Source organism: Myotis nattereri (assembly GCF_964212035.1).
Source record: "Myotis nattereri genome assembly, chromosome: 10".
Classification (NCBI taxonomy): domain Eukaryota; kingdom Metazoa; phylum Chordata; class Mammalia; order Chiroptera; family Vespertilionidae; genus Myotis; species Myotis nattereri.
In genome coordinates this window covers 29574224-29600176 of record NC_138085.1, presented here as the reverse complement: position 1 = coordinate 29600176, position 25953 = coordinate 29574224, and the positions used below count along the sequence as shown (strand labels likewise).

Genomic DNA, 25953 nt, shown 5'->3' with positions numbered 1-25953 from the left:
GGCAGTGGTTCTCAGCTCTCCCATCAGAATCATCTGGAAAGAATATTCAAACAATAGCACTTTGCCTGGTTTACAAACCATTATTTACTGCTTCAAATCCTTTAATAGCTGACGATAAGACGAAGGTCCCCTATTGTTATTAAGGGGAAAGATAAAAAATTGAAATTCTGTATCATGTCGTGCTAGGATCATTAGGGGAATTCTTTGAAATAGTGTGTGTTCATTAAAAGGAAAAGGGGTGACAATCGAGTTCTAAACCTAGACGGCCAAGTGCGTCTGTTTATGGGACTAAGTCATAAAGGATAGACGTTTGATCTGAGATGAGGTAAGAGCCTGACGCGTGGAATGGCATTCTGCTTGGATGGGCTTTCATTCCTCAGACTTCTGAGATGGCAGAAATCCAGCACGGACAAGGCCTCCCGGCACTCCCCGCCTCCTGGCTCCTGCCGCTGGTGGAGGGATGCAGGCTGTGCCTGAAGGAGCTGCGGGGAGGCACTTCCCCCGCCTCTCTGCCGCCTTGACTCCTGAGTGCACATGTGGACAAGGCTCTGTCACTGTGGCCTAGAGCACTTTGGTTTCTCCTCTGGGCCTGGGACGGGAGAGACAAGGACGCAGCAGGCCTCAGCATCCAGAGGGACAGGAATGGAAGGGCCGGTGGTAAACGCTTTAGGGAAAGGGGATTTTCATGTCTGTGATCTTTGTTCTGTGGGGGGTATAGGGATGGGCATGTTTCTACAAAGCTCCTAATCCTCATACCAACCTTGCAAGGAGATATTCTTTATCCCTAGTTTAGATTTGAGGACACTGAATCTTACAGAAGGTTAATAAGTAACCCAAAATACAACTAATAAGTCACTCAGAACCCAGGTTTAACTCCTTGGGATCCTGTGTATTTTCCTGAGTTTTCTAACAACATGAAAATTAGTACCTAAATCAATAAGGGACTATAATCTAGCATTGTAAATACTAGATACTTCATGACACTACACCATCAGTTCTTAAATTTTCTGTCACTTCTTAACCTGGTTGACATTGGACTTGGCCAGGGCTGCAGTGGTGCCAGGGCGGGCGTAGCCCCAGGGCGCCTCCACATGCACCACCCTCTCTCTGCCCTGCAGATGAGGTTCCAAGAGGAAAACGACAGGCAAAAGTCTGCTCACAGAATTAAACTGCCTTCCAGTTGAACTGGTACCTAGTTTCAGAGCTACCCGGTTTCTATAGCAACCTTTAAAAATGTAAAGCAAACAGACAACCAGATTTATATTCATGTGATCACCTGTTTTTCAAAACACTGGTGTCGTTTAATGTTTTCCTTGCAGCAGTTCTGTGCGGTGGGTTCAGGGCCAGGTCACCAGGCACACGCCTGTTAGTGGCTGAGCGTTCAGCTTCTAATCCTTGTACCTTCCACCTTTGTTTTCGTTCACATTTTTTTACAAGAATTTTCTCTTTCCTCATAAGCCCAACATTACAAAGGTATTTTTTTTAAAAGAAAACTGTTAAGACTTTATTCAAGATATATACCAAGCATTATAACAAAACAGCAGAACGTCAGCCTGGGGAATCCTGGGATTCTACGCCCCTTGATGCACAGTCCAGTTTGCTGTTTTATTACAGAGCGTTCTGAGGGTCTACAGGACTAACTGGGGGAGTACGCACAGTCACAGGCCGGCACGGCAGCTGTCTGAGAACGAAGCTCACCCTTTACCGTGTCCAATACTGCGCGAGGGGAAGAATGAGGAAGGTGCTCACGGTGGTGGCTGTGGACAAGCACTGTTACCACAAACACAGACAGCCTCTGCAGAGAACACACATTTCAGGTCCAGCGACGGGCAAGCTGTTCACACAGCCAGCGGGGATTATGACTAAACTCTCCAGTGTACGGGGACACCACCCACCTCCTCAGAAACAGATCAGGTGTTCAGTGGCAACTAACCAAAAGTTATTACAGGAAAAGACAATTGCAGGCTTTTGAGCCAGCATTTTGTAAACAGCCTGTGTCTACCAGCAAATTAAAAACGTGTAGTTACATCCTCAAGACAACACCACGCCGCTACATGTACACTTGGAGGCGTTAACATTGCATGTCAGTCCACGCACCAACAGAACGGCTCGCTGAATAAGTAAACACATTTTGCCAGAAATGTGACAGCTCATCTCAGTTGTACAATGAGTGTTTTTAAGAGAGAAACCAACTCCCTAATCAACACATGAAGGAAAAACAGTTACATTTACATTAAGACAGCAGTTTGGATAGCTTTGTATTTTTAAGTCTTAAAGGAGAAGTAATACAGCATGTCTGAGAGGAGAGCGCTTGGAACTTGTTTTTGGCATAGTCAAGTGCAAACTTGATCGTCTGTACTTGTTAAAACTGTCTATCGCAAAACAGTGGAAATCTAGCTTGCTCCCATTAGAACTGTAATCTCTACTGCTTCAGGCATTATTTGGGGGGAGAGGGAAGCTGCTGAAGTGAAGCTTTTTATGTACTTGTTTCTGATGATCCTGGGTACTCCCAACTGACATACATACCAAAGCGCACATTTTCCCTCTGTCTGCAACTATTCAGTGAGCTTAAAGGAAACAGACTTCTGTCTTCCCGAAGCAGGTTTTAGTGGGGGTGAGGCACAGACAATGAAAAGACAGCTTCCGTTTGTCCTCTGAATTACAGTACAAATTTGTTTTTAGGTTTATTTTCCTAAATCCTTTCTGTAAATGACAAAGTCACCCTCAGAGTAATTATGGGAAAAAGGGATTTAAATATGCGTGTCTGATAACAGTCGACTTCAAGAAGAAGCCGCTGAGGGGGCTGGGATGTCGCAGTGTGTCATCAGGGAAGCCCGCTGATGCCATCCCACGGCTGGGGAATGAGCGGAACAGCCTTTCACTGGGGCCGCTGACAGCTGGCTGACGGGAAGTTCTATGTGGTAGGTAACACTAACTGTCTAGTCTTCAGGGCATATCTACGAACAAACACAATCCAAGAGCTGTAAATAACAGGGTTGTAGCCACTGCATGCATCACACGGAAAGAAAACACCAGCTCCAAGCACAAGTACACACCAGCGTTTAGGTTCAGCTCCAAGGGGAGAGCAGCTACCTCGGGCCAAAATGCTATTTAATCCAGACCTGCCTTTCCTAACAAAGTTCCTCACGAAGGAGGGAGCCCCCTTGGGTAGTGCGCTCTGCTCTTCTCCTACTAAGCCATCTGGGCTTGTATGAAATGCCCATAAGCCTGCGACTTCCCTCTGGTTCACACTGCACGAGCCAGAAGGGGAACAAGGGTGGAAGGAGCTGAGCAGCAAGTCGCCTCCATGAAGGTCTCGGCCTCCAACATCCCCCAGAACCCGGCGTGCGGGGTGTGACACGGTGCCTCGGTGTTTCATAGCACACACCTGAGAGCAGGGTTCTAGTGTTGCATTGTTTGGCAGATGGGGGTTTCTACTGTAGAAGAAGGCGCTCAGTGTAAGCCCCTCCGCCTGGGGAGGTTGGTCACAGCCGGGTTACTGTGGAGGAGAAATAGTCATTCATCAGGAAGTTTTGAAACATTCAAAATGATTCCTCACGTGGGCTCTGAGTCCACATCCCCAAGGATTTTCCCACGGGTGAGCCACCTGCCTGAGGCAAATGGTAATTCCCGCCTCGCCGCAAAGCCTCACCCTGAACCCAAGGGGAAGACGAGCTTCCTGTGACTTCTCTCACTCGGGCTGTGTCCCTGACCTCCCTGCTCCTCTCCCCGACATACGGACAGAACAACTGTCTGCGTACGGACCGGCGTCCGCAGGGAAAGGGACGCTGAACTGGAGTTTATTTGGACGCTTTCTAAGCACAATCTAAGATGTGCTCTGGAATCAGAAACAAAACTTCTGTGTTTGTAGTTTTCTTACATTATCAGAACCTCTGGCAGCCCTGGCACGTCCATTATATGAAGCCAAAAGCCATAAATATGTACACTGTAGTCCAAAGTATTAGTACCAAGAACAAAAAAACAGTTTTAAAAAATGGCTTTGTTTGCATTTACAGGACTAAAATGAAGTATGCAACAAATAAATTACAAATGTACATCTCAGCAGGGAGGGGGATTCCCTTGTATTTCTACAAACACTGCTGTCTGTAATGACAACCCAACTGGAAAATTACTAACCTCAGAAGACTTAGGGTCACACACACCCCCCCCAAACACTACCTGCCCTTTAGCCTTTCCCAGCAAAATAAAGACAAGGAGAAAACAATATCCTAAAAGGGGAGGGGAGAGAAGGCCATGTCTGAGGCTGCACACAGCACACCAGCTGCAGACACTGTGTTGTCAGTGGATAGCTCTTAAGGCAGAGGAGGAACGTTCTGTGTATCGGGTGCTGTTGGCTAGTCTCCCTCAGGTGGTTTCGGTGGCTGAGGATGAGGTACTTTTCTTCCTGGAGCGGGATCGAAGGAGTCTAGGCGGTGCCTGGCGAGGAAACAGAAAGGCATCTCACTGTGCGTGAACGTGGACTTGTGCGGACAGCGCCTGGCTGGGCTGTGGTGAGACATCTGGTCCCGTTGGCCCAGGGCTGGGCTGGGGGCTCAGAGCAGGACCGAAGCCCCTTTCCAGGCGTCGCTGGGAGCCGCGCCCCCGGGAAAGCCAGGCCGCCCCATCGCGCTCTCCCTGTCCCCCAAGCGAAGGAGGACGCACCTTTCTTGTTCCTGCCTTGGAGCGAAATGACCTTAACGAGTGACTCAGCAGGGAGAAACGCCTGCCTCCCGTCTCTGCCCCCTTTTGTTATGTCCTCCGGAACCGCCCCAGGTTTCTTGGTGCAGCTTGACATTCCCCTCACCAGGTGTCCAGCCCCCTTTCATTCATGGCAAACCACACAGCAGAGTGAAACACTGTCTTTAAATGTAAAGCGTTTTCTCCCAGCCTAGCGCTCAAGGGGGTTCACACCAGCTCGCACTCACCTTTACCTGCACACACTGTCCTTCGCAGCTCTGCTTCCACAGAAGCCCTTCTCCCCGCCCCCCTGGCTATTTCTGGTCTCTGTACCACCCAGCCCAAAAGTCACTCCTGAGCCCTCCCCAGGCCCATCACACCACCGGGATCGTCACCTCCTTTGTTCTCACAGTGGCTCCTACATGAGAGGACAAGGGGGCTCTGCACCCTGGGCGGGTGTGCTTGCTCAGGCCCCGCCCCCCCTCCCCCGAGGGCAGGTCCTGTCAGGCTCCCAGTGCTGGGGTCAGGACCCCCGCACCCTTACAGCAGCGAGCAACACTGACCTGTTCAGTGAGTGATCTGCCTCAGGCTGCTGACCCACAAAGCGGCTTGTGCAGCTTTAAAAAATAAAACCCTCGGACCCTAGAAAGCGTTTGGCACCCTCCCCACGAGTCCTCTCCCATTTCGGGGCTGCCCAGGCCCTAAAGGACCCCTCGAGCTGTGTCCACACCCAGAACTCCTTTTACTAAAACCTCTACTTCAACATCGCCCAGAGGCCCACCTTGGAGAGGAGTCTGCTGACTGCAGTCCTAGTGTGAATGCCCCCCCCCCCCCCCCCCCGTGTTTATGTAGGGGAACCTTCCAGTGCATTTCCTCATCTGGGCCTCATGGACAGGGACCCCCAGCTGCCTCAGATGGACTCTCAGGCCGCAGTACCAGCAGATGGGGAATAGGAGAGGCGCCGGGAGGAAGACTGGGGACCCCCAATTCTGCCAGGCCTGCGCCTGAGCCCAAGCCTCAGAGCAAGGCCCATGAGGCTCCAGGCTTGGCCCTCCTGCCAAAGTCCATCCACATCTACAGCTGGCAACAGCACAGATACCAAGTGTACTGCTTTTCGTTATTTTAAAGCGCTGTGTCCCTTTAATAACACTTTATGAATATCTACTTTGTACCAGGCACTCTGCTATATTTTGGAGATACAGTGATAAACAAGCTAATATACTTATAAAACCTTGTCAAATAACATGTTCTGCATTTTTCTTCCCCCAAGACACTCCTTTGGATTGCTTTTCACTTACATAGGTTTATTTTAAAAATATAAACCAATTTCAAAAACTTTGGACACTATATCCCATCTCCAATTAAATTGCTAGGGTCGGCAACTTTCACCCCCACACCTCCACAGGGCAATCCCTTCCCCTCACTTCCTTTAGGTCCTTATTTCAACTTCTCAGTGGGACTTTTGCTGCACAACACACCTGAAGGTGCAAATCCCCACACCTTCCCCATGCCCTGTTCCACCCCTTGCCTTTGGTTTCCTGCATAGCACATATCATTATCTACCATGATATTCATGTCTTATTGGTCTTATTTTTCTGTCTCTCCCACTAGAATGTGAGTTAAAAAAAATAAAATAAATTGCTAGGGTCTTTTCTCCCCCTTGGCAAGTAACTGGATGCTGCCTAGTGCCAGCCGCCTGTCGAATGGAGGGAGATCCTCCCGCCCCAGGCGCTGGGCAACGCTGGGTGCCCCAGGAGACCCTTCCAGGACACCCAGGTCTCCCGGGCGACGCCCTTGCACACACGCACGCTCCCCCAGCCCAGACGCCGTGTACCTCCAGGGGGATCTCCGTCTTTCGAAGTGTCTTATACTTGTACATGAAATCCAGCAGGTCTTCCTCCTCCTCGTCGGAAAAGGCCAACGGGTTTTGGACCTGGTGGGGCTCCCAGGCCTTCACACCACCCTCAGCCACATCTCCCTCAACCACTTAATGTCCATTTACAATCTACACAGAGGAGACAAAGTGAGCGAGGAGGGTCAGTGTGGGAAGGAGCAGGGCAGGCAGCCGGGCAAGGTTAGCACACAGCACGAAGAGCCAGCCTGTTAGCTCAGTCCTCCCGCTGAAGCAGCTCCAGCCTCCTCTGGGGGCCCCGCGGGGGCCGGAGGGTGCGGGAGCAGCTGCGACTGACCACACACTGTGCACAGGAACAGGCACAGGTTCAGAATCGAACGATGAGCTACCAACGGGACGGGCACTGCTTCCCTGGGAGAAGCAAGACGCTGCTTAACTGGGACGAGTCAACCCCTGCAGCTTGGACCTGACACCAGAAGGATGCTGTGGAGACAGTGTCCCCTCTGAAAAGGAGAGGCAGTACTTTCAAGAGGGGAGTAGCACAGTCTTCTCCATTCTACAACAATGCTGACAGTGCATGTCCAGCTCCAAGGGAGAGAGATATGTAATTGATTTCAGAGAGGAAAGAGGGAGAGAGAGATGGAAACATCAGTGATGAGAGAGACTCACTGATCGGCTGCCTCTGCACACTCCCCACTGGGGATCGAGCCTACACCCCAGGCATGTGCCCTGACGGGGAATCAAACTGTGACCTCCTGGTTCACAGGCTGACGCTCAGCCACTGGGCCACGCCGGCCGGGCTCCAAGTGTTCTTTGAGGAACAGCATGTGAAATGCCGGGAAGCCTCACGGTGAAGCTTAAGCAAAGCTACGCAGACGTTTACTTCCAAGGCCAAGTCCTATAGAAGCAAAGGAGAGCCTAGTAGTAGCCTTCACCTCAAAAATGACAGCAGGAGCCCTGCTTTAGTCGGCCGCGACGCCTCCACAGAGAGAGCTCCCGCATTAGCCCACGTCACGGAGTGCACAGCGTTTTTTAAATGCTCAAGGCTGAGCATGTTCCATGCCACCTGGCCAGACAGTGCATCTTAGTCCAGATGCCCATACCCAGCCTCTGTGACATCCACAGACACATCTTTCTGAACTTTGTCTATTGCTTTTACCTACAATCACAAAATGCAAAGACGGGGCTCTCAATCATCCTGCCCACTGCCCTGAGGCCAGCAGATAGAAACCAGCGCTCTTCCTATTCCTCCTCCTCCTCCTCCTCCTCCTCTTCCTCCTCCTCCTCAAAAACGACTACACCCTACTCCGGCTCCTAAAAACACAGTCAGCCACAAATGTGTTCTCTCCATCAAAAGGGGACTCGCTAGACTACAAAGCACCAGGTGTGGGTTAAGTTAAAACTAACAACTGAACCTTAAATGTGAGCAGCTTCCCCAACTACTGCTGCAGTACTCCACATAGCCAGCAGGTGGCAGCACGAGAACACAGTTGTCTTAACCGCCTACTCAGCAGCACTTTCCTAAGGGCCAAGCCTGAGATCATTAAGATTCCTTTTATTTCTTTGCTCTGTGTGTCCCCCAGCCTGTTTTCTCTGGGTTTAAGTTATTCTCTGGTCCCGTCCCCTGCCCAAGTCAGCTGCACCCTTCGGAGTGTTGAACATGAAGACTGACAACTCCAGGGACCCCTCCCTGAACACTCTGGCCCTCCCGGCCTCTCCTCTCCCTCACCCTGACAGCGCTTGGAGTCCGTACCACGGGGCTGGTGCTGCGCGCCCTGGTTCTCATGTCAGTCTCACTGCCTCAGCCGCTAGAAAGCGTCCTGATCCTGGGTGCATGGCAGATCCTCCCTCCCATCCTGAACAAGGTGCGGTAGTGACATCAGCTCTTGTCCCCAATCAGAACTCAATACCCACCCACAGGAAATTGCTTCCGGGCACAGACACCTCGGGCCTGAGGGCAGAGAAAAAGACAGATGTCCTCGGATCAGACCAGAAACTGCAGAAGCAGCCTGGCCAGCTCCGCCCCTGCCAGGAGCCCTGCATCCCGGGACCCGGCTCAGGGCTGGGTTGAGTTTGTGCCTCTAAATCCCGGTGTAGGGCTTCTGCGGTACTGACCACTCTGGGGCCCAGAAGGCAGCCCAGCGTCACCACAAGGCCCTCAGGCACCAGCAGTTCGGCTCAGCCACCCAGGCTGGAGTCGCTGAGGCTGAGAATGAACTCACACGTTGCCCAAAATGCCAAAATCATAACAACAGTAACTCCCGCCACCACCACTAGCTCAGCATGAACCCACATGGCTTTGACTCAAGCACAGACTAACGGGCAGGAAAGAGGTGATCCTCCGCTCACTCGGGGTGACAGGTCAAGGGAACCCAGATATCCAGGCAGGAACAGAGAGCAAGTGTCCAACTCGGCAGAGGCCTGAGCTAAGGAGCGAGTGTGGGCAGCTCGGGGGCAGAGCGGCCTTGGACGGAAGCGACCGAGAGAACCTACTACTAAGAGCAGAGCCCTGCTGAGCACTGTTCGCTGAGAGTTTCCGCCAGGAGTGCTGTTGGCAGGACTCAGCCTTCCTCGTGGCCATGAGAATAAGCACCTGGGCGTGCTGAGCCGCCGGCGGGCTGTGCGTGTGACACAATCTCTGACCGCGTTTCCCTCTTTGCAGCGGCCACAGGGACGCCCGCTGACAGTCCACGTCAGGGCACGCATTTAAAACTTTCTCCTCACCTCTGCCTCCATCTTACCTGCCTGTTCCCTTTCCTCCAGCGTCACTTTCCTTACTGCGGCTTGATCTATCATCTATATGTCTGCAAGGAGATGACTTTTTTCTGGAGCAGGGGGTGCTATAAAGAAAGAAACCCCACAGCACATGGTGCTGCTAAGAGGGGCACCAGGATGAAGATGAGGACCATTGGCTGGCAGGAGACCACTGCCAAGGGAGGCGTCTCCTGTGGGAGGTCCTGGCCTCAACCGGCTCCAGATCTCGGGAGGTGGCGGTCGGGCCTGGAGCCCGCGCTGGGGGGCCGCCGGAAAGGGCAGGGGTCCCTGGGATTCTCACAGCAGGGCAACGGGCTGACATCCGGATTATTAGCGAAGTCAGCGGGGCTACCGCAGACTGGGAAGCAGCTCCCCCTCTCTCTGTGGACAGCGTGAGGGCAGGGGGGAGACACTGGCAGGCAGCGGACAAGCCCCGGGTTAGCCAACACCCCACACGGCAAACATGTGAGGAGCACGCCCGCCTGGAACACTTACATCCACGTCCAACAGCCACCGCGGGGAGAGAAAAGAACATTGTGTGAGGGCAGGTCCTGGAGATGGAGCTCACACACCGTGCAGCATGCACGCACACCCCCGCATGCACACACTCCCCCCACGTCTCGCCCGCGGACCGCTCCGCTGAGCCAGAGGGGACCTTCCACCACACTCAGCAAGACACCGCCCCACCCTCCACCCCATGGAGAACGGAAGGGGGTGACTCTGCTTGGAAAACGGTGTTTCACACACTCGATTAAAAACAAAATCCCTCTCCACTCATTCCCAGCAGCACTAGAGTTCAGTTCTATATTGCACCACGGGAGGAAGAGAGGGAGGGAGGAAGGGACAGAGAAAGGGAACCGAAACAGACAGAGAAAGACGAAGGAAACAATAGGGAATTGGCTGCCAGAGGGGCAGGAATGGAGCAGAGGGGGAAATGTTCTCCTGTAACCTGAGAAGCAAATGAAAATCAGTTCTGGGGACCAGGAGGGCCCTCTGACCAGAGTACCTGTGACCCGCAGAACTCTCCCATGTCTGCTGGGGTGGGACCCCAGCATCAGCAAGGATGGCCGGCTTCCGGCACTGTCACTGCCCAGAGCCGGCCTCCAGCCCCCCCGCCCCCCGCCCGGGCAAAACAGAGCTCCCCCAACACCGGTGATCTGCTGGCACTTTCCACCACACCTTCACTGCAGAGGTGGCGGAGCTGTGGGCCCAACGCTCCCCTTTAGAGGCGGGGACTGAGACCTGTGGTGCTTCCCAGCAAGCTGCACAGAACTGTCCTGGAGAAGGCAGCTTTCCTCTCCCTGGTCCCCAGGTGGCAGGACCTCGGAACCAGGGGCTTTCTGAATGGTTCACGGAATTTACAAACTCAAAAGCTTAAAGGACGAATTGACAGGAAAAAAAACAGCCGCCTGTGGCCACTGGGACTGCGTGGTTGTCAGGCCCGAGATCCGCCAGCCGTGTGCTGGCAGCAGCTGGATGCAACCCCCCTCCCTCTCTCTCCTCCCTCCTTCATTCATTCTTACCCTCCCTCCCTCTCTCCTCCCTTCATTCTCCCTCCTTCCCTCTCTCTCCTCCCTCCTTCATTCATTCTCACCCTCCTGCCCTCCCTTTGAGATGTCACTGACAGACGACACTATTGGTTTCAGGTGTATGACAATAATTATACACGTAGCCCTCCCCGTTCTGATGTGGATCAGGAGGCCCCAGGGGACACGTGGCCGGTCAGAGTCGTAGCCAGGGCCGGCGGGTGGTCTCCCTGTGCCCTGCTCATCACTCCTCTGTCAGTTCACACTGGGCTTATGGCCTCCTGAACCCCCAAGTCTTCTACAGCCTTGAAAATTCTTGGCATTGAGAAGCCTCAAAATGAAGAAATATAGCACAAAAGGCTCTTCTTATAGCGCAGCTTCACATCCTCCTACTCGCCACCAACGTGGGAGGACGTGCCAGCCTCAGCAGCATGGGGCTGGCGCACAGGCGGTAATGGGCACTGTGCCACTCACACCACAGGCACCTGCAGGCCAGTGGGGGGAAGGGAGCCAGCTACTGTGCATGCCCCTCACACCACAGGCACCTGATGGCCAGTGGGGGGAAGGGAGCCAGGCACTGTGCATGCCCCTCACACCACAGGCACCTGATGGCCAGTGGGGGGAAGGGAGCCAGCTACTGTGCATGCCCCTCACACCGCAGGCACCTGCAGGCCAGTGGGGGGAAGGGACCCGGGGGGCCAGGCACCACTGCTAGGCCCTGAGCTGTCCCGTTGGGGTCAGGGAAACAGCGGGAGCAGGTCAGGGCAGCAACGTGGCCAACTGCAGAGTGGCCATGGCCCCACCCAGTGGCCACACAGAGGACAGCAGCAGGCCCAGGGGACCCAGGCTCCTTCCCTCCCTCCCCCCGCCCCCAGGTTTCCTAGCTGCTCCGTGTTACAGCCATCATCATCCCCACCACCATCAGCACCACCATCATCACCACCATCATCATCACCACCATCATCATCCCCACCATCATCACCACCATCATCATCCCCACCATCACCACCACCACCATCATCCCCACCATCATCACCACCATCATCATCACCACCATCACCACCACCACCATCATCCCCACCATCATCCCCACCATCATCATCATCCCCACCATCATCATCCCCACCATCACCACCACCACCACCATCATCACCATCATCATCCCCACCATCACCACCACCACCATCATCCCCACCATCATCACCACCATCATCATCACCACCATCACCACCACCACCATCATCCCCACCATTATCCCCACCATCATCATCCCCACCATCATCATCATCCCCACCATCATCATCCCCACCATCATCATCATCCCCACCATCATCATCCCCACCATCACCACCACCATCATCATCCCCACCATCACCACCACCACCATCATCCCCACCATCATCACCACCATCATCATCCCCACCATCATCATCACCACCATCATCATCACCACCATCATCATCACCACCATCATCACCACCACCATCATCATCCCCACCATCACCACCACCACCATCACCACCATCATCATCCCCACCATCACCACCACCACCATCATCCCCACCATCATCATCCCACCATCACCACCACCACCATCATCCCCACCATCATCATCCCCACCATCATCATCACCACCATCATCATCACCATCATCATCATCACCACCATCATCATCCCCACCATCATCCTCCCCACCATCATCATCACCACCATCATCATCCCCACCATCATCACCACCATCACCACCACCACCATCACCCCTCCAAACCCCCTTCGCACCACTCTCACAGCAGCACATGAGGGGGGGAGGGGAGACGGGATCTTCATCTCCATTTGAAGCTGAGGGATCAAGGCCCAGCGTGGTTAGGTGACTCACACATTGGTCACAAAGCTAGTAAGTGGCAAAGCGGGACCAGGGCTCCCTCGGCGGCAGCAGGACCCAAGCCCGGCCTGCAGGGCTGCGTCACAGGGAGGGCTGGCGAGTTCCCGGGTCCTCCTCCCGGAGCTCAGGGAAGCACGACGCTGTGCTGGTTTGAAAACAGCCCCACACAGTCTTGGACAGGCCTCCCTTCAGGACATGAAGATTAACTCCCTCCCCTTGAGTGTGGGCTGAACCTACGGGCTCACTTCCAACCAACAGAACAAGGCAGAATGGTGACGTGCAACTTCCAAGACTGGGTCCTAACAGGTGCGGTGACTTCCTGCATCCACTCATTCATTCATTCTCTCTCTCTCTCCTCTCTCTCTCTCTCTCTCTCTCTCTCTCTCTCTCTCTCTCTCTCTCCCCCCCCCCCCCCACCCCCCAGTCACTCTGGGGAAGGCAGCTGCCATGCTGTAAGGACACTCAAGCTGCCTGGACAGGCCCGTGTGGTAAGGACGGAGGCCGCCATGAGAAAGCCACCCTGTAAGGGGATCCTCGAGCCCATCTGGCCTTCAGGTGATGGCAGCCCTGGCCGACATCCTACTATAACTCAGAGACCCTGAGCCACATCTGCCCAGTGCAGCCGCAGACACAGTCAGCTAACGCAGGTTTGCTGTTTTAAGGAGTTAGCCTCCTAACCCCTCCCCACAGACCATGCAGCTGTAAGGGAGCCAGGTCAGGTGCCAGCGTGAGGTTAGAGCCTCCTCCCGCGGCGAGGGCAGCGCACGCAGATGGGCTGCTTACTCACCTTTCCTGGTCCTGCAGGTGGAGCAGCAGGTGCACACTGTGGGGATGGGGCACCATCAGTGATAACCCCTCTGACAGGAACTGCCCAGGCACACAGGGAGGCCCCAGGGAAGTGTGGGATGCCAGTGTGTTCAATATCGGGGTCCCAGGGATGTGGGTCTCTGTAGAGACACCACGGCAGGGGAGGGGATCATTCCAGATGCAGCTTCCTCTCGGGTTATGAACCCAGAAGCTGGAAAATGCCCTTGCCCAGCCCACAGAGGTTAGTTCTTGTATCCGGCAGCCGTAGGGAAGGCAGGGACTGGGGTCAAAATTCCCTCTGTGAAGTAACTCCACCCAGAAGCCCCTCCTTTCTACACCTTCCAGGGCAGAGTGACCTCTATGAAACCTCAGCCTGACCTCTGACCCCCCCAAATGCTTGTGTCTGGCCATTTGTTCGAAGGCCTAATTTGCTGCTTTGCACACTCCACTGGTTTTGGTGTACACCCAGGCCTTGATATACAGCAGGTGCTCACTAAATACCTGCTGAGTGTCTCCACGTTCACGGAAAGCAAGGATCATCCTTTCAGCTCCCTCTGTACCCTTCACAGGCTCCAGTGTCTTTCAACAGATGGTGCCTGACAAAACACCTCCCAGTTCATTCTCTAAGGAGGGCAATGTGTTCTTGCAAACTCCATATTGTTCTTTTGCACATTGGGCATATGTTTTTATTTTACACTAGAGGCCCGGTGCACAAAATTTGTGAACTCGAGGAGTCCTTCAGCCCGGCCTACACCCTCTCGCAGTCCAGGAGCCCTCAGGGGATGTCCGACTGACAGCTTAGGCCCCCCCCCCACCCCCCCGGGAGCGGGACTAAGCCGGCAGTCAGACATCCTTAGCGCTGCCACGGAGGCGGGAGAGACTCCCACTACCACCGCTGCACTCGCCAGCCGTGAGCCCGGCTTCTGGCTGAGCAGCACTCCCCCTGTGGGAGTTCCTGCATTAAGTGTCTGCCCCCGGTGGTCATTGTGCTTCTTAGCAACCTGTAGTTCTACCGTTACGCCAATTTGCATATTAGCCTTTTATTATACAGGATGGCTTGTTAAATAAGATCTTATTCTGTTTTATACTTTTTTCACTAGGTATCATGTTTTCAGGATCAAACAGTATGCACACTGGAACTGTTGGCTGCACACAACTGTCTTCTCCCAGGTTGCCTTAACTCCTGCTACCGTCCAGGGTTTGCAAATTACTTGTCTGCTCTCCCTACAGCCCTAAGACATAGGCTGAACAGGGACTGTGACCTTTCACTGGCGGAGAAAACTTAAGATTGGGCTCATCTTCTGTGCGGAGGTCAAATCTGGCAGCGACCTCCTGGGCTATCACTCCGAGAAAGGCCCAGGGGGACACGTGTGGCGACCCTTGGTGACATCTCCTCGCTGTGCTGCCTGCACAGGTCAGTGTCGCCCGGCCAGGATGGCAGCCCAGACTCGGGCCTTTCTCCTACCGGACCACACCCGTGTCCAAGGCCCACATGGGGGCTGGGAAGGCACGCCAGCCTGTGGGGCTGGGCCTTCTTCTTTGCCAGACTTCCTCCTAGGCACCCCACCCCTCAACTTAGGGGTTATGATGGCCCCAGATTGGGGCGCCTTTGCCCCAGGCTCAGGCCTTGGGCCATCTTTCACCTTGTCTTTCTTTCTGAGATAACTTTTGTTTTAGCTCCCAGAACAGCTGGGAAGAAGGCCACGTGGTCTTTGTCCTCCCTGCTGGCCCAGCACCTCCACTCTCTGCCCGAGACACAGGTGCCCAGGCCCAGGGCGGGCAGTGGGGAGCGCTGGGCCGCGCCGCAGCACAGGGGGTCCGGTTCTCCACGGAGCGCCACCTGCTTGGCCTGCAGCCAGGACACTCCCCACTGCCTCCCGGGGGGTGTCAGAGCAGGTCACTGCAGTGGAGGGCGGGGCCAACACCAACACAAACACCCTTCAACTTTGCTTTGGGCCCTTCCAATGCCGGGGGTCTCACTGCCTCACAGGCAGCTCGTTTCTCTCCTGGACACTTTCATGTTATAAAGTGCTTTCGTAGGTGAATGAAATAACAAGGACAATAACGGCAGCGACTACAGAGTGCGCCAGGCCTGGTCCGAAGCACTTTTACATGGTTATTTCACTAGAATCCTCATAACCCTGCAGATGGGAACTGTCATTCCTCGAGCACGGGTAAGGAACCTCAGGTGCAGGGAGAGCAAACCCTTGTCCAGGCCACACAGCCAATAGGTGATCCTCCCTGGGAACTCTACGCCATCGGTGCTTGCTTTGCCCTCTGAGCCTCACAGAGTTGGGGTCCTTTTTTCTTCCGAATGACAGCTTGCCTTTGAGGCTCGGTAGCCAATGAGCTGCTCAAGGTGGAGGCGATACCTGATGCCACTCCCTCCCTGTCCCTGAGAGGGCGCCAGGTGGGTCAGAAGTTGTACATGTTCAGGAAACCTGGGTGGTCAGTGAGCAAATGGAGGGCACTGGCCCAGGAGCCAGGAGGCCACAGGAGAAGGCCACCCGTGGGTGACCCTGGTGGCAATTCCCTTCCCTGGGCCTTTGTCCTTTTGTTGGTAAAATCAGAGGTTAGACTAAGTGGCCCCTGAGTCCCTCCCGGCCTGGCCTCTGGGATTCCATTCTAAGTTCTCCTGGGGCGGGTTCCCCAGGAGGTAATCTCTCCCTCAGGGGGCCTGCCCTGCCATGGCCACGCCTCGCCTCCCAGCCCTGCCAGGGTTAAAATAAACACCTCCTCTCCAACAGGAAAGCCAGTTGGAGAGTGAAGGGTTATGCTGCGAGGTGAGGAGCCTGGTGGACACAGGCTGGCTCTGGGCTGGCTGGCCTTCCCTGGAGGGCGCCTGGCTGGCATTCGCTGGGAGGCCACAGGGCTCCTTTCCCAGCCACGCCCGAGACCTCCCAAAGGCAGGCGGGCTCCCTGGGGCTCGGGCCAAGGTGCCACCTGCAGGCTGCACCTCACAGTCGGGGTCCAGATGGCCTGGATGTCCCTGTTGCTACATGTAAGAGCAAGGCAGCCATCAGGCACACATCACAGCCACAGAATCCAAAGAAATGGCCCAATTCCCACCCGAAGGGCGAGGGTGGAGGCGGCCACCCAGGCCTGTCTCCTGCCCCCTTCACCAGCACCCTCTGCTGGCAGTGGCCGTGCTCAGCTCCTGGGGGCCAAGGTCCCTGCATTCCCCCAAGGAACAGCCTGGGAAATCGTGAGTCCTGGCCCCAGCTCCCTACACTGACCCATGCCCCACCTTCACAGGCCTGAAACCCAGGGTTGGGCCAGATGTCCCGGCACGCTGCACCGGCTCTGGGTCTCACCCCGACCTCAGAATCTCTGCAGGGGGGCCCAGCTGCCAGGCCCCCAGGTCAGTCCTAATACAGGCAACCTCGCGCCCCGCGTCTGACAACCAGAGGCAGAGGCGCAGTTTCCGTGAAGCCCGAGCCTCCCCAGGACTGAGACCTCAGAGCAGAGGGGACAGAAAGTAATCGTGCAGGTGAAAGGAACCAGGGAGCCCTCAGTCCTGGGTAGGTGGGAGGGGCCCTCAGGTGCTCGAGACAGGAAGCCCTCCTGGGAGGGAGGTCAGAGAGGAGAGCAGAGAGGGCTGCCTGGGCCCGGCCAGCTGTGCCTGCCGCCTTTCGGTTTGGTCCAGGCACTGCGACCCAACCACCCCAGCCCCAGACAATCGCATGTGGTGCAGGTGACCTGCACCTGCCCCCAGTCAGAGTCCACAGGCCAGCTCCCTGTCCTGGCCGCAGGGGTGCTCTGCCCGTGGCCGGCCCGGCATGGTCTGATGAACTCTGTGTTGGTGGCAAGGCCCTGGGCCAGGGCCTGGTGACAGGCACACAGTGGACGGGGCCCCTCCGTGGAAGTGAGGCTGGGGAGGTGGACAGGGGAGAAGGGGAGTGACATACCTGAGCTGCCAGCGCTCTCAGAAGCACTCCTGGACATCTTGGGCTGGCCGTGTTTGCCGGCCCGCCCAGACCCCGCGGGAGGGGGGCCTGAGGGAGCAGGGGCACCATCTCCCCGAATGGTGGTGAGGTCCTGCATGCTGAAGCTCCGGAGTCTCTCCGATAAGGCACCCTGTCCCTGGGCACAACACAGGAGGGACACACGTCAGAGGCCGGACCACGGACCAGGGGCAGTGGTGGGGCAGGCACGACAAAGACAACAGGAAGCTCTGCCGGTCAGTGGTCAGCGAGGTGGGAACAGAGACCCGGAGGGACTTGCTGGGAGCACTGAGGGTCAAGGTCGGGACTATCCCAGGGCCACTGCGGGGCTCAGCAGGTGCTCCTCTGGCTCCGGCTCCTTCCTCCCCTTCGGCCGCCTCTAGGAGCCGCAGACAGACAACCCAGACGGGGGCTGAGGATGTGGCCGTCGCCTGCCGCCCAGGACCTGACCGCTGCTCCTCAGGTTTATAGACCGAAACCTCTTCTTCAGCTCTCAGTACTCCAGTATTTGGTTAGAAAATCAGAACCTAGTAATATGGGTGTCCCACCCATACTCTTTTCACAGGAAAGGAAATACAGACAGTTCTTGTCATTGTGCGACGGCAGCATTTCTTCTGTCTGCTCACGTCCCTGTTTATGAGCACGTTTACTCCCCTGTGGCATCGGAGCTTCATGAAATACCCGAAGGGGATGGAGCAGGAAGGAAATAGGACGTGGAGAAACCCTGCCGGCTGTAACCACTGCATATTGGGAGGGAGCGCGGAGTTCAGCTCAGGGGGAAACTGTTCTTTTGTTCAGGAAGCAAGATGACTCACTACAGTTCTGAAGGGAAGGTCCTGGCTGCCTGAGGGGAGAATGGGTGTCCGGCTGAAAGGGGTCAGCGGGAGGCTCAGGGACAGGGCGGTGCTTTAGGGCCTCTTAGGGCCTCGGGGCTGCAGAGGGACCGTGTTTGGGGGAGAAGGAGAGCTGGGGGAGGGCCGGGCCGGGAGGCTGGTAGGAGACGGGGTTGTTGAGAATTGGGTTGAGATTTGAATGAAAGGTGTGACAGGCAAGTAACCACCGAGCAAAGCAATGAACTCTGGGCTTTAGAAATGCTGGGGGCGTCAGCCATAGGAAAGGGACATGCATTTGCATATGAGGGAAGAGTGGCTCTGGAGGGCTGAGGGCTTGGGGACAATAAAGCACTCCACACAACAGAAGCGACGCATCAGCACAAAGTCAATGAGCGGGCTAACAGGAGTGCCCTGGGCTGGGGCTGGGGCTGTGTGTGTGTGTGTGTGTGGGGGGGGGGGCCTGATGAAGCAAACAAGCTTTGTCAGAGGCTTTCAGAGGCGGCAGCAGGGTTTGGGGAATTCTTTCATTTTACTTAATAAGAAAAGAGTCATGAAAACAGGCCACCAGAGCACAGCAGTTCACCGTCTGACCTCAGAGAGAGCCGCTGACAAAGGAGCAAGTGCTTGCGCCTGAGCTCCTGAGAGGGGAGGGAACAGGGGCGTGTGCACAGGTTTAGAAGGAATGTCGGAATAAAACAGATGCATTAAAATGAAAAGGTAAGTCCTCCGCCTCCCAAAGGTATGAAGACAATGCCTCCAAGAAACGAACAACGGGAAGAAACCTGTTTAAATAATCAAATATATACGATCAGAACGATAAATCCAGGCGAAGGGGTTTGGGAGGACGTTATGTGAAAAAAGGCAGCAATCACCCCAGTCACTCAGACCTGCTCTGGAACCAGGGACATGGGGTCTGAGGCCTCACTGTCTAGACATGAACGCCGGGTGCAGTGCCCTCCAAGTCTATCAGCAATGAGCCGTGATTATTTTACTCAGAACATTCTGGAATCTAGATATCTAGAATTTAGAAGAAACTAGATGGCTAAAGAACAAAAATTGATTCTGAAAAGAGAGAAAATACTCTGATCATTATAAAGGAGTAATTCAATGTTAGCTTAACATTCAGGAAAACTGCTCCTGACTCGCTCTTCCATTTACCCTCCCCGTTATTCATTCACCTGGTCCGAAATCTCCCATCGAGGGCAAGGCACTGTGTGGGTGTTGTTAGGAAATACCAAAAACACAGCTTGATTTCTGACGAAATGCGGGAAGACCAATGTCCAAGTAAGACAACGGTGCCAGACCAGCAGCTTCGGAGATTGAAGAAGAAGAGCGACAGCTCTAGAGTCACCCCTGGACTCAAACGCAGCCTTATCCCCAACAGCTGGGGGACCTGAACCGCTTTCCGCCTCACGCCTCACGCCTCTCGTCTGCAGAAGAGCGTTCTCATGGCAGGACGACCGTGAGGACGAAGTGAGATTATGCCCATAGAAGAATCCACGACAAAGCCCTATGCATATTAACTGTTCCAGCCCTAGCCCACTTGGCTCAGTGCCTAGAGCGTCGGCTCTTGGACTGAAGAATCCTGGGTTCGATTCCAGTCAAGGGCTCACACCTCAGTTGCAGGCTCATTCCCCAGCCCCAGTGGTGCATTCAGGAGGCAATCAATCAATGTGTCTCTCACATCAATGTTTCTTTCTGTCTCTTCCCTTCCCTTCCACTCTCTCTAAAAATCTATGGAAAAAATATCATCAGCCGTAACCGGTTCGGCTCAGTGGATAGAGTGTCAGCCTGCGGACTCAAGGGTCCCAGGTTCGATTCCGGTCAAGGGCACGCATCTTGGTTGTGGGCACATACCCAGTAGGAAGTGTGCAGGAGGCAGCTGATTGATGTTTCTCTCTCATTGATGTTTCTAACTCTCTATCCCTCTCCCTTCCTCTCTGTAAAAGATCAATAAAATATATTTAAAAAAAAATATCATCAGGTGAGGATTAACAACAACAAATGTCACCTCCTGTGATGGTAACTGCTGCTGTGCTTAAGACACACAAGTTGCTGTGGAAATTTAAAAAAGAAAGAAAAGAAAAGAAAAGGAAAGAAAAGATGACTTCTGGCCAAAGGACCAGAAGGGGCTTCATGATCCCAAGCCCAAATAGATGACCAGGAACCAACCATCAGTGGGCCTGCCAGCTCTCGCAACGCTCAGCAGCGGCTGAGGGACAGCGGCAGCAGGCATCACCCATGTCCAGTTCACAAAGGCCTCGATCCACTCCCGGAAGCCAGCCAGCCTGGCTCCAATATCACCGGCATCATGAAGACTGGAAGTGGCAGAGGTTAGGGCAGAGGAGGAGGTAATAATAGCTCGGTGCCAACCTAGCCCTGACTGCGAGGAAGTCCCAGTGGCAGGGCCACCAGGCTCCTGAAAACAAATGAGCTGTACCCGTCAAAAGCAGCCGAGATGGTCAACATTAACCTCTAAGCCTCTCAGCCCCGCCCTGTCTCCACTCAAAGCCCCATTTCTATTCACTCCCCACAAACCCAACCCCCCAGTGGGGCCACTTCAGCTCCCCTCCAGGGAACCTTCGCTTCCTTATTCTGGGAACAAGCAAGAGTTGTTCACTGGCATTAAGCAAAGTTGGGTTCTCCATTTTAGAAAAATAAATTTGGATTCCCCAAGTTTGGCAAAGCTTAATAGCATATTCTCCATAATCCGATGAGCCACATTACCATATTAACAGCTTTGACAGTCCTACAGTGTTTTGGATTAACCCAGTGAACCCCAGATGTATCTGACGACAGTGGGATACACTGTTAGGTGACTATCCAAACGTCATCCCCAACCGCGTTCTTGACATGATGAGAAAAAACAGCTTTTCCAACCTCCCTTGTAGCCATGGATGGCCATGCGAGGCAGTCCTGGCCAAGGGGAGGGAAGGTGAATCCGCCAAGGGATTTCTGGGGCAGGTATTTCCTCTTCCTGATAACAGGGGAAAGGCCTGCCCCTGCTCCCTGCTTCTGCCTTCGAGTGGGCACCACTGTCACCTTGGGACCCGGAGACGCACAGAGCCGTCCACCCAGAGCCCCCACATCACTAAGTCGCTGGGATAATGATGGCGCCCACTGACTCCTCGACTGCTTGGGAATGATTTTCTTTTTTACAGATTTTTAAATTGACTTCCTCAATCCTAAACCATACAGTCTTCATCTGAAACTGGGGTGGGTCTTACAATTGCTGCTGCGGTGACATCGCTGTCCTTGCCTGCACACAAATGCCCCTGGCTGTCATTCCCCATGGTGTGACTGACTGACACCCCTGCGTGTTCAATTAGCAAACCAATTAGAACCACTTGGAGGAGAATGAGTCCAGGTCGTTAAACTCTACAGCACTTCACTGGCGCCTTCTGGTAGGATCGAGAAAGTGGCAGCATCCCAGCTGGCAGAAGGGGAATCCGCAGCAGCACGGACTCCCTCCCAGAGAAGGAGATGTAGCCATTGGCCCTGCATCACCCTCAGCAGGCAGGCCAGCGAGCCCAGCGGCAAGGCCATAAATGGTACGGATCAGCTGAGTTGAAAAGTGATTCAGAGGAGTCAGACTCTGAAAGCGAAGACGTGAGGTTAGGAAGACCTCAGCCAATACATGGTGTTTATATGTTCCCTTCAATGTATGTACAAAAGTGACACACAGAAAAACCTATGTCTAAACAAGCCCAAGAGTCTTTTTAATAAGGAGAAGTAAACATTCTAAGTGTCCTAACTTAATTGGCACTATTTTCTTCCTTAGCGGTACATTAAGATGATTATCTTTAGATTCAATGCGAAATGGTTGCTTTCCTCAGAGGAGCGTTCTCTAGCCGGCTCAGCTCCCCTCATGCCCTCAGCGCAGTCTGTGCGCATTTGCTGTACTCCACACAATCGTATTTGACTGTTGGCTTGTTCGTTGTTTTGCCTTCCCCTCCAGATTGTTTATTTACTATGGCAGCCTTGGCACCCACCGATCCACCCGGTACACATTAGAGGGTCAAGGACTTGAATGAATGAACACATGGCCATTTACCGAGCAAGCTCCTGGGTAAAACAGGGCGACAGGAACCCCCCACCCCCACCCCAATGCATCGTCAGGATACCAGCTCTGAAGAGCACCCTATTGAACAGAGAATTGGTCTTTGTCCACAGGAATGTCTGAAAGATGCTAGAGGTCTACAGGGTGCACAGGACACAGGGCACACATCTGAGAGGCAAGGTGTCCAGAGCAGACTGCACTTGACCTGGCCTTGGAGGACTTGGGGTGGGGGTGGAGGTGAAGATGGGAAGCAGGTGGGAGCTGTCACCACTCAGAGCTGCCACTTCAGTCCATCCCAGATGAGGTCTTGGAAGTTTTGTCTGCTAAGGAGATGGGGATCCAAGTTACACTGTGCTAATGGCCAAATGAAGGGACTAGTGAAAGCGCCTGCTGAAAGGTTACAGGGTTTCCTTCAGAACAGCCATGTCAGCCCTGGCTGGTGGGCTCAGTGGTTAGGGAATCAGCTCACAGACCGAATGGTCATGGGTTCAATTCCTGGTCAAGGGCACACACCTGGATTGCAGGTTTGATCCCCCGCCCCTGTCAGGGCAGGTGCAGGAGGCAATCAATCAATGTGTCCCTAACATCCATGTTTCTCTCTCACTCTCTCTCTTTCCCTCCCTCTCTCTCTCTCTCTCTCTCTCCCCTCTTCCTTTTCATTCTCTCTCTCTAAAAAAAAATATCCTCATGTGAAGATTAACAAAAAACTAAAATAAAATAAAGCAGCCACGTCAGTGGAGGGCAGGAACAGGAATGAGCTTCCTCTCACTGCATGCCCGCTTTTGTGCTTTTAGAATTCTGTACCACAAATGCATTAACCATTAAGGAGTCATTACGATTTCACCTTTAACAACTCCCACAGCACTCTCTCAAGATCACCTGGAGGACGCCATTTGGTGAACACAGAGCTTGCATGCTGCTGAGAAATGCTATAAAAATAAAAAAGAAAAGAAAGAACTACTTAAAAACAAAACAAAAACAACTGAGAAGGAGGTGGCACCTCCAGAAACTGTGAGGCACTGGCCTGCAGTCCCGAGCGCCTCACCTCAGCAAAGACCACAGGGTCCCCTCAGCCTTGCAGTCTCATTGGGAAATTAAAGGGAGGAACGAGATCCCCCCCGACCTGGAAGATTCTGAGATCCAGAATGTATGACCCTCCCCCATGGCTCACTGTCTGAATCTGACTGCAGTTCTAAAAGGAGAGTTTCTAAAATGCTCTGAGCCCCGACGAGTGTGGCTCTGCTGGCAGGGTACTGTCCCATGCACCTGCAGCGAGAGGTCGCCGGTTGGATTCCCAGGCAGGACTCCATCCCCAGCAGGGGGTGTGCAGGAGGCAGCCGAGCGATGTTTCCTTCTCACATCAATGTCTCTCCCTCTCTCTCCCCCACCTCAACTCAATAAAAACATATTTACAAAAATAAAAAAAAATAAAATTCTTTGAAAATCTCTAGAATACATGTTGCCTTTCCCCCACCCCCAAGGTAACTCTGAGGAAGGGTGAAAAAGTTCCTGCAATGTGTGTGTGTGTTTACATATTTTTATTGATTTCAGAGAGGAAAGGAAAGCAAGAGAGAGATAGAAACATCAATGATGGGAGAGAGTCATTGATTGGCTGCCTCCTGCACACCCCACACTGGGATTGAGCCCACAACTCAGGCATGTGCCCTGACCGGGAATCGAACCGTGACCTCCTGGTTCATAGGTCGACCCTCAACCACTGAACCATGCCAGAGAGGCCATGAGTGTGTGTGTTTTTTAAATGTCTTGTATAAATTCCCCCTAGTCACCACTGAATTCAGAATATGAGCCATAGGAAAAGCTAAGAAAAGAATTTTGGGGGCCATTTAATGAACTCAGGTCAGCCTACTCCAGGCACATCTGAGCACCTGCCCCTGGGGCTGTAACAGCACAAGTCAGCACTGTCCTCAGCACCCCTCCCGGAAGAACCCCTCACAGCTTCCGGTAAAACAAATCTCCTGCTTGTGCTGTCAGCTCTTGGGCTCTTGGCTCCCCTCAGTTTACGTGCTGTTTGCTCTAACTGGCCCAACCTGCTGCTTTCTGGGCAGGACAGCACATGAGGCCCAGTGGTTCTCCCAGAGGTGCTCTCCAGAACGGCAGAAATTCCACGGATGTATCTTGGGGGCAAAGGCAATGATATTCCTGATTATCATTATTATTGTTGTTGTTATTGTTAATCCTCACCCGAGGAAATTTTTCCATTGACTTTTAGGGAGTGTAGAAGAGAGAGGGAAAGACAGAAAGAAACATTACTGTGAGAGAAACACATCGAATGGTTGCCTCCTGCACGAACCCTGACAGGGCCCGGGCTGGGGAGGAGCCTGCAACCAAGGTACATGCCCTTGACCAGAATCGAACCCGGGGCCCTTTGGTCTGCAGGCTGACATTCTATTCACTGAGCCAAACCAGGTAGGGCTATTCCTGATTAATTTTTTTCCTAGGTAAAACTCTTAGAAAACTGAACTTCAAGAGGTAAAGTGTGTCACTAAATTTTCTATTAATCTGAGAGCTTTAATTTCTAATCCTTCCCCCAGTTTGTAAGGCATAAGAAAGCTATGTAGCAAACACACAGCCAATTCTGTATATTTCAATGTTTTCTTACTGACGGGGGGGGGGGGGGGGGGCGCCTTCAGAGAAGACCAGACCTTTGTAACCTGGTAATCCAAAGTGAAACAATTCACCGCCAATAGAATGCCTGCAGGCTGGCCCCTGAGCCTTGACTCAACACAGCAGTTGAGCTTGTCTGCAAGCCCCTGATGAGGTCCCTTCTTCCAGAGGGGCACAGCGCCACGGGGGAGGAGGGTGTCGGGGTTCTGCTGCCCAGCACACATTTCAGCCCATCTCACCTCATGCGTGTCTAATCCCCTCAACTGTCAACAATGAGAGTACAGACAAGAGGTGTTAGTGCGACAGGCAATGGACAGCAGAGCCACCAGCACAGCCACACTTCCCACTAGCAATTCAGAGTTAGTAGTTCCTTCTGGGACCCCGGAGCGGCCACCTCACTGGCAGTTCCCTCACAGCCCCACATGCTCCACAGCGGGCCAGACGGGCTCCTCACCACATGCTGCGTGAAGACCGCTGTGTTTGTGACATGACAGGGATTAACAAACAAGAGAGAGAGAGGCCTTCTCCCCACCAGAGCAGCAATCATCAAGCTGAATTCACGTCCCAGGCATCAGAGAGAAGAAAAAGAAAGTCAGATGGATAAATTAGGCGCTACCCAATTAATACAGTGAGAGGCTCCGGAAGGTCGGAGAAGTGGGACCCAGCCCTGGGATTAAGGCATTGGCACACACAGGTGTCAGCGGGAGGCACCTGGCTCTGATCCAGACCATGCGTGGGTGGGTTGTGGGGGCTGCTGGCCTCTCTACCCCACTGGATCAGTCTGGAGTTAGTCACACCTCTCAGCGGGGTTACCTGCCCTTCTCTGAGGTCCAAAGAGTAGACAAAATGAAAGAGTCGAGCCACCTGATAAAGGGGAAAAGAAAAAATGCCATGGGCACCAAGCCTACAAAACAGGATTGGAGGGAGCCATGGTACCCTCGCCTCCTACACTGACACATTTCTCCATTCACTCACTAATTTATTCACTCACTC

The 25953-nt window shown here is 53.7% G+C and overlaps 1 protein-coding gene across 3 annotated transcripts in view; it reads right to left on the bottom strand.

Moving 5' to 3' along the window:
- Positions 1-1279: 1279 nt before the first annotated feature.
- Positions 1280-25953, bottom strand: part of REEP1 (receptor accessory protein 1) — a gene marked incomplete at its 5' end in the record, with an annotated part of 91209 nt that continues 66535 nt past the window's right edge. Inside the window, 4 exons of one of the 3 annotated variants that reach the window (XM_081101025.1) lie at positions 3983-4437; positions 6512-6663; positions 13479-13514; positions 17407-17581. In XM_081101025.1, coding sequence (XP_080957151.1) covers positions 4366-4437; positions 6512-6663; positions 13479-13514; positions 17407-17581 — 435 coding nt within the window. In that variant the 3' untranslated portion in view covers positions 3983-4365. Of the gene's footprint in view, positions 4438-6511; positions 6664-13478; positions 13515-17406; positions 17582-25953 lie in introns of all 3 variants that reach the window. The other 2 variants (XM_081101023.1, XM_081101024.1) reach the window with 2 other exon arrangements.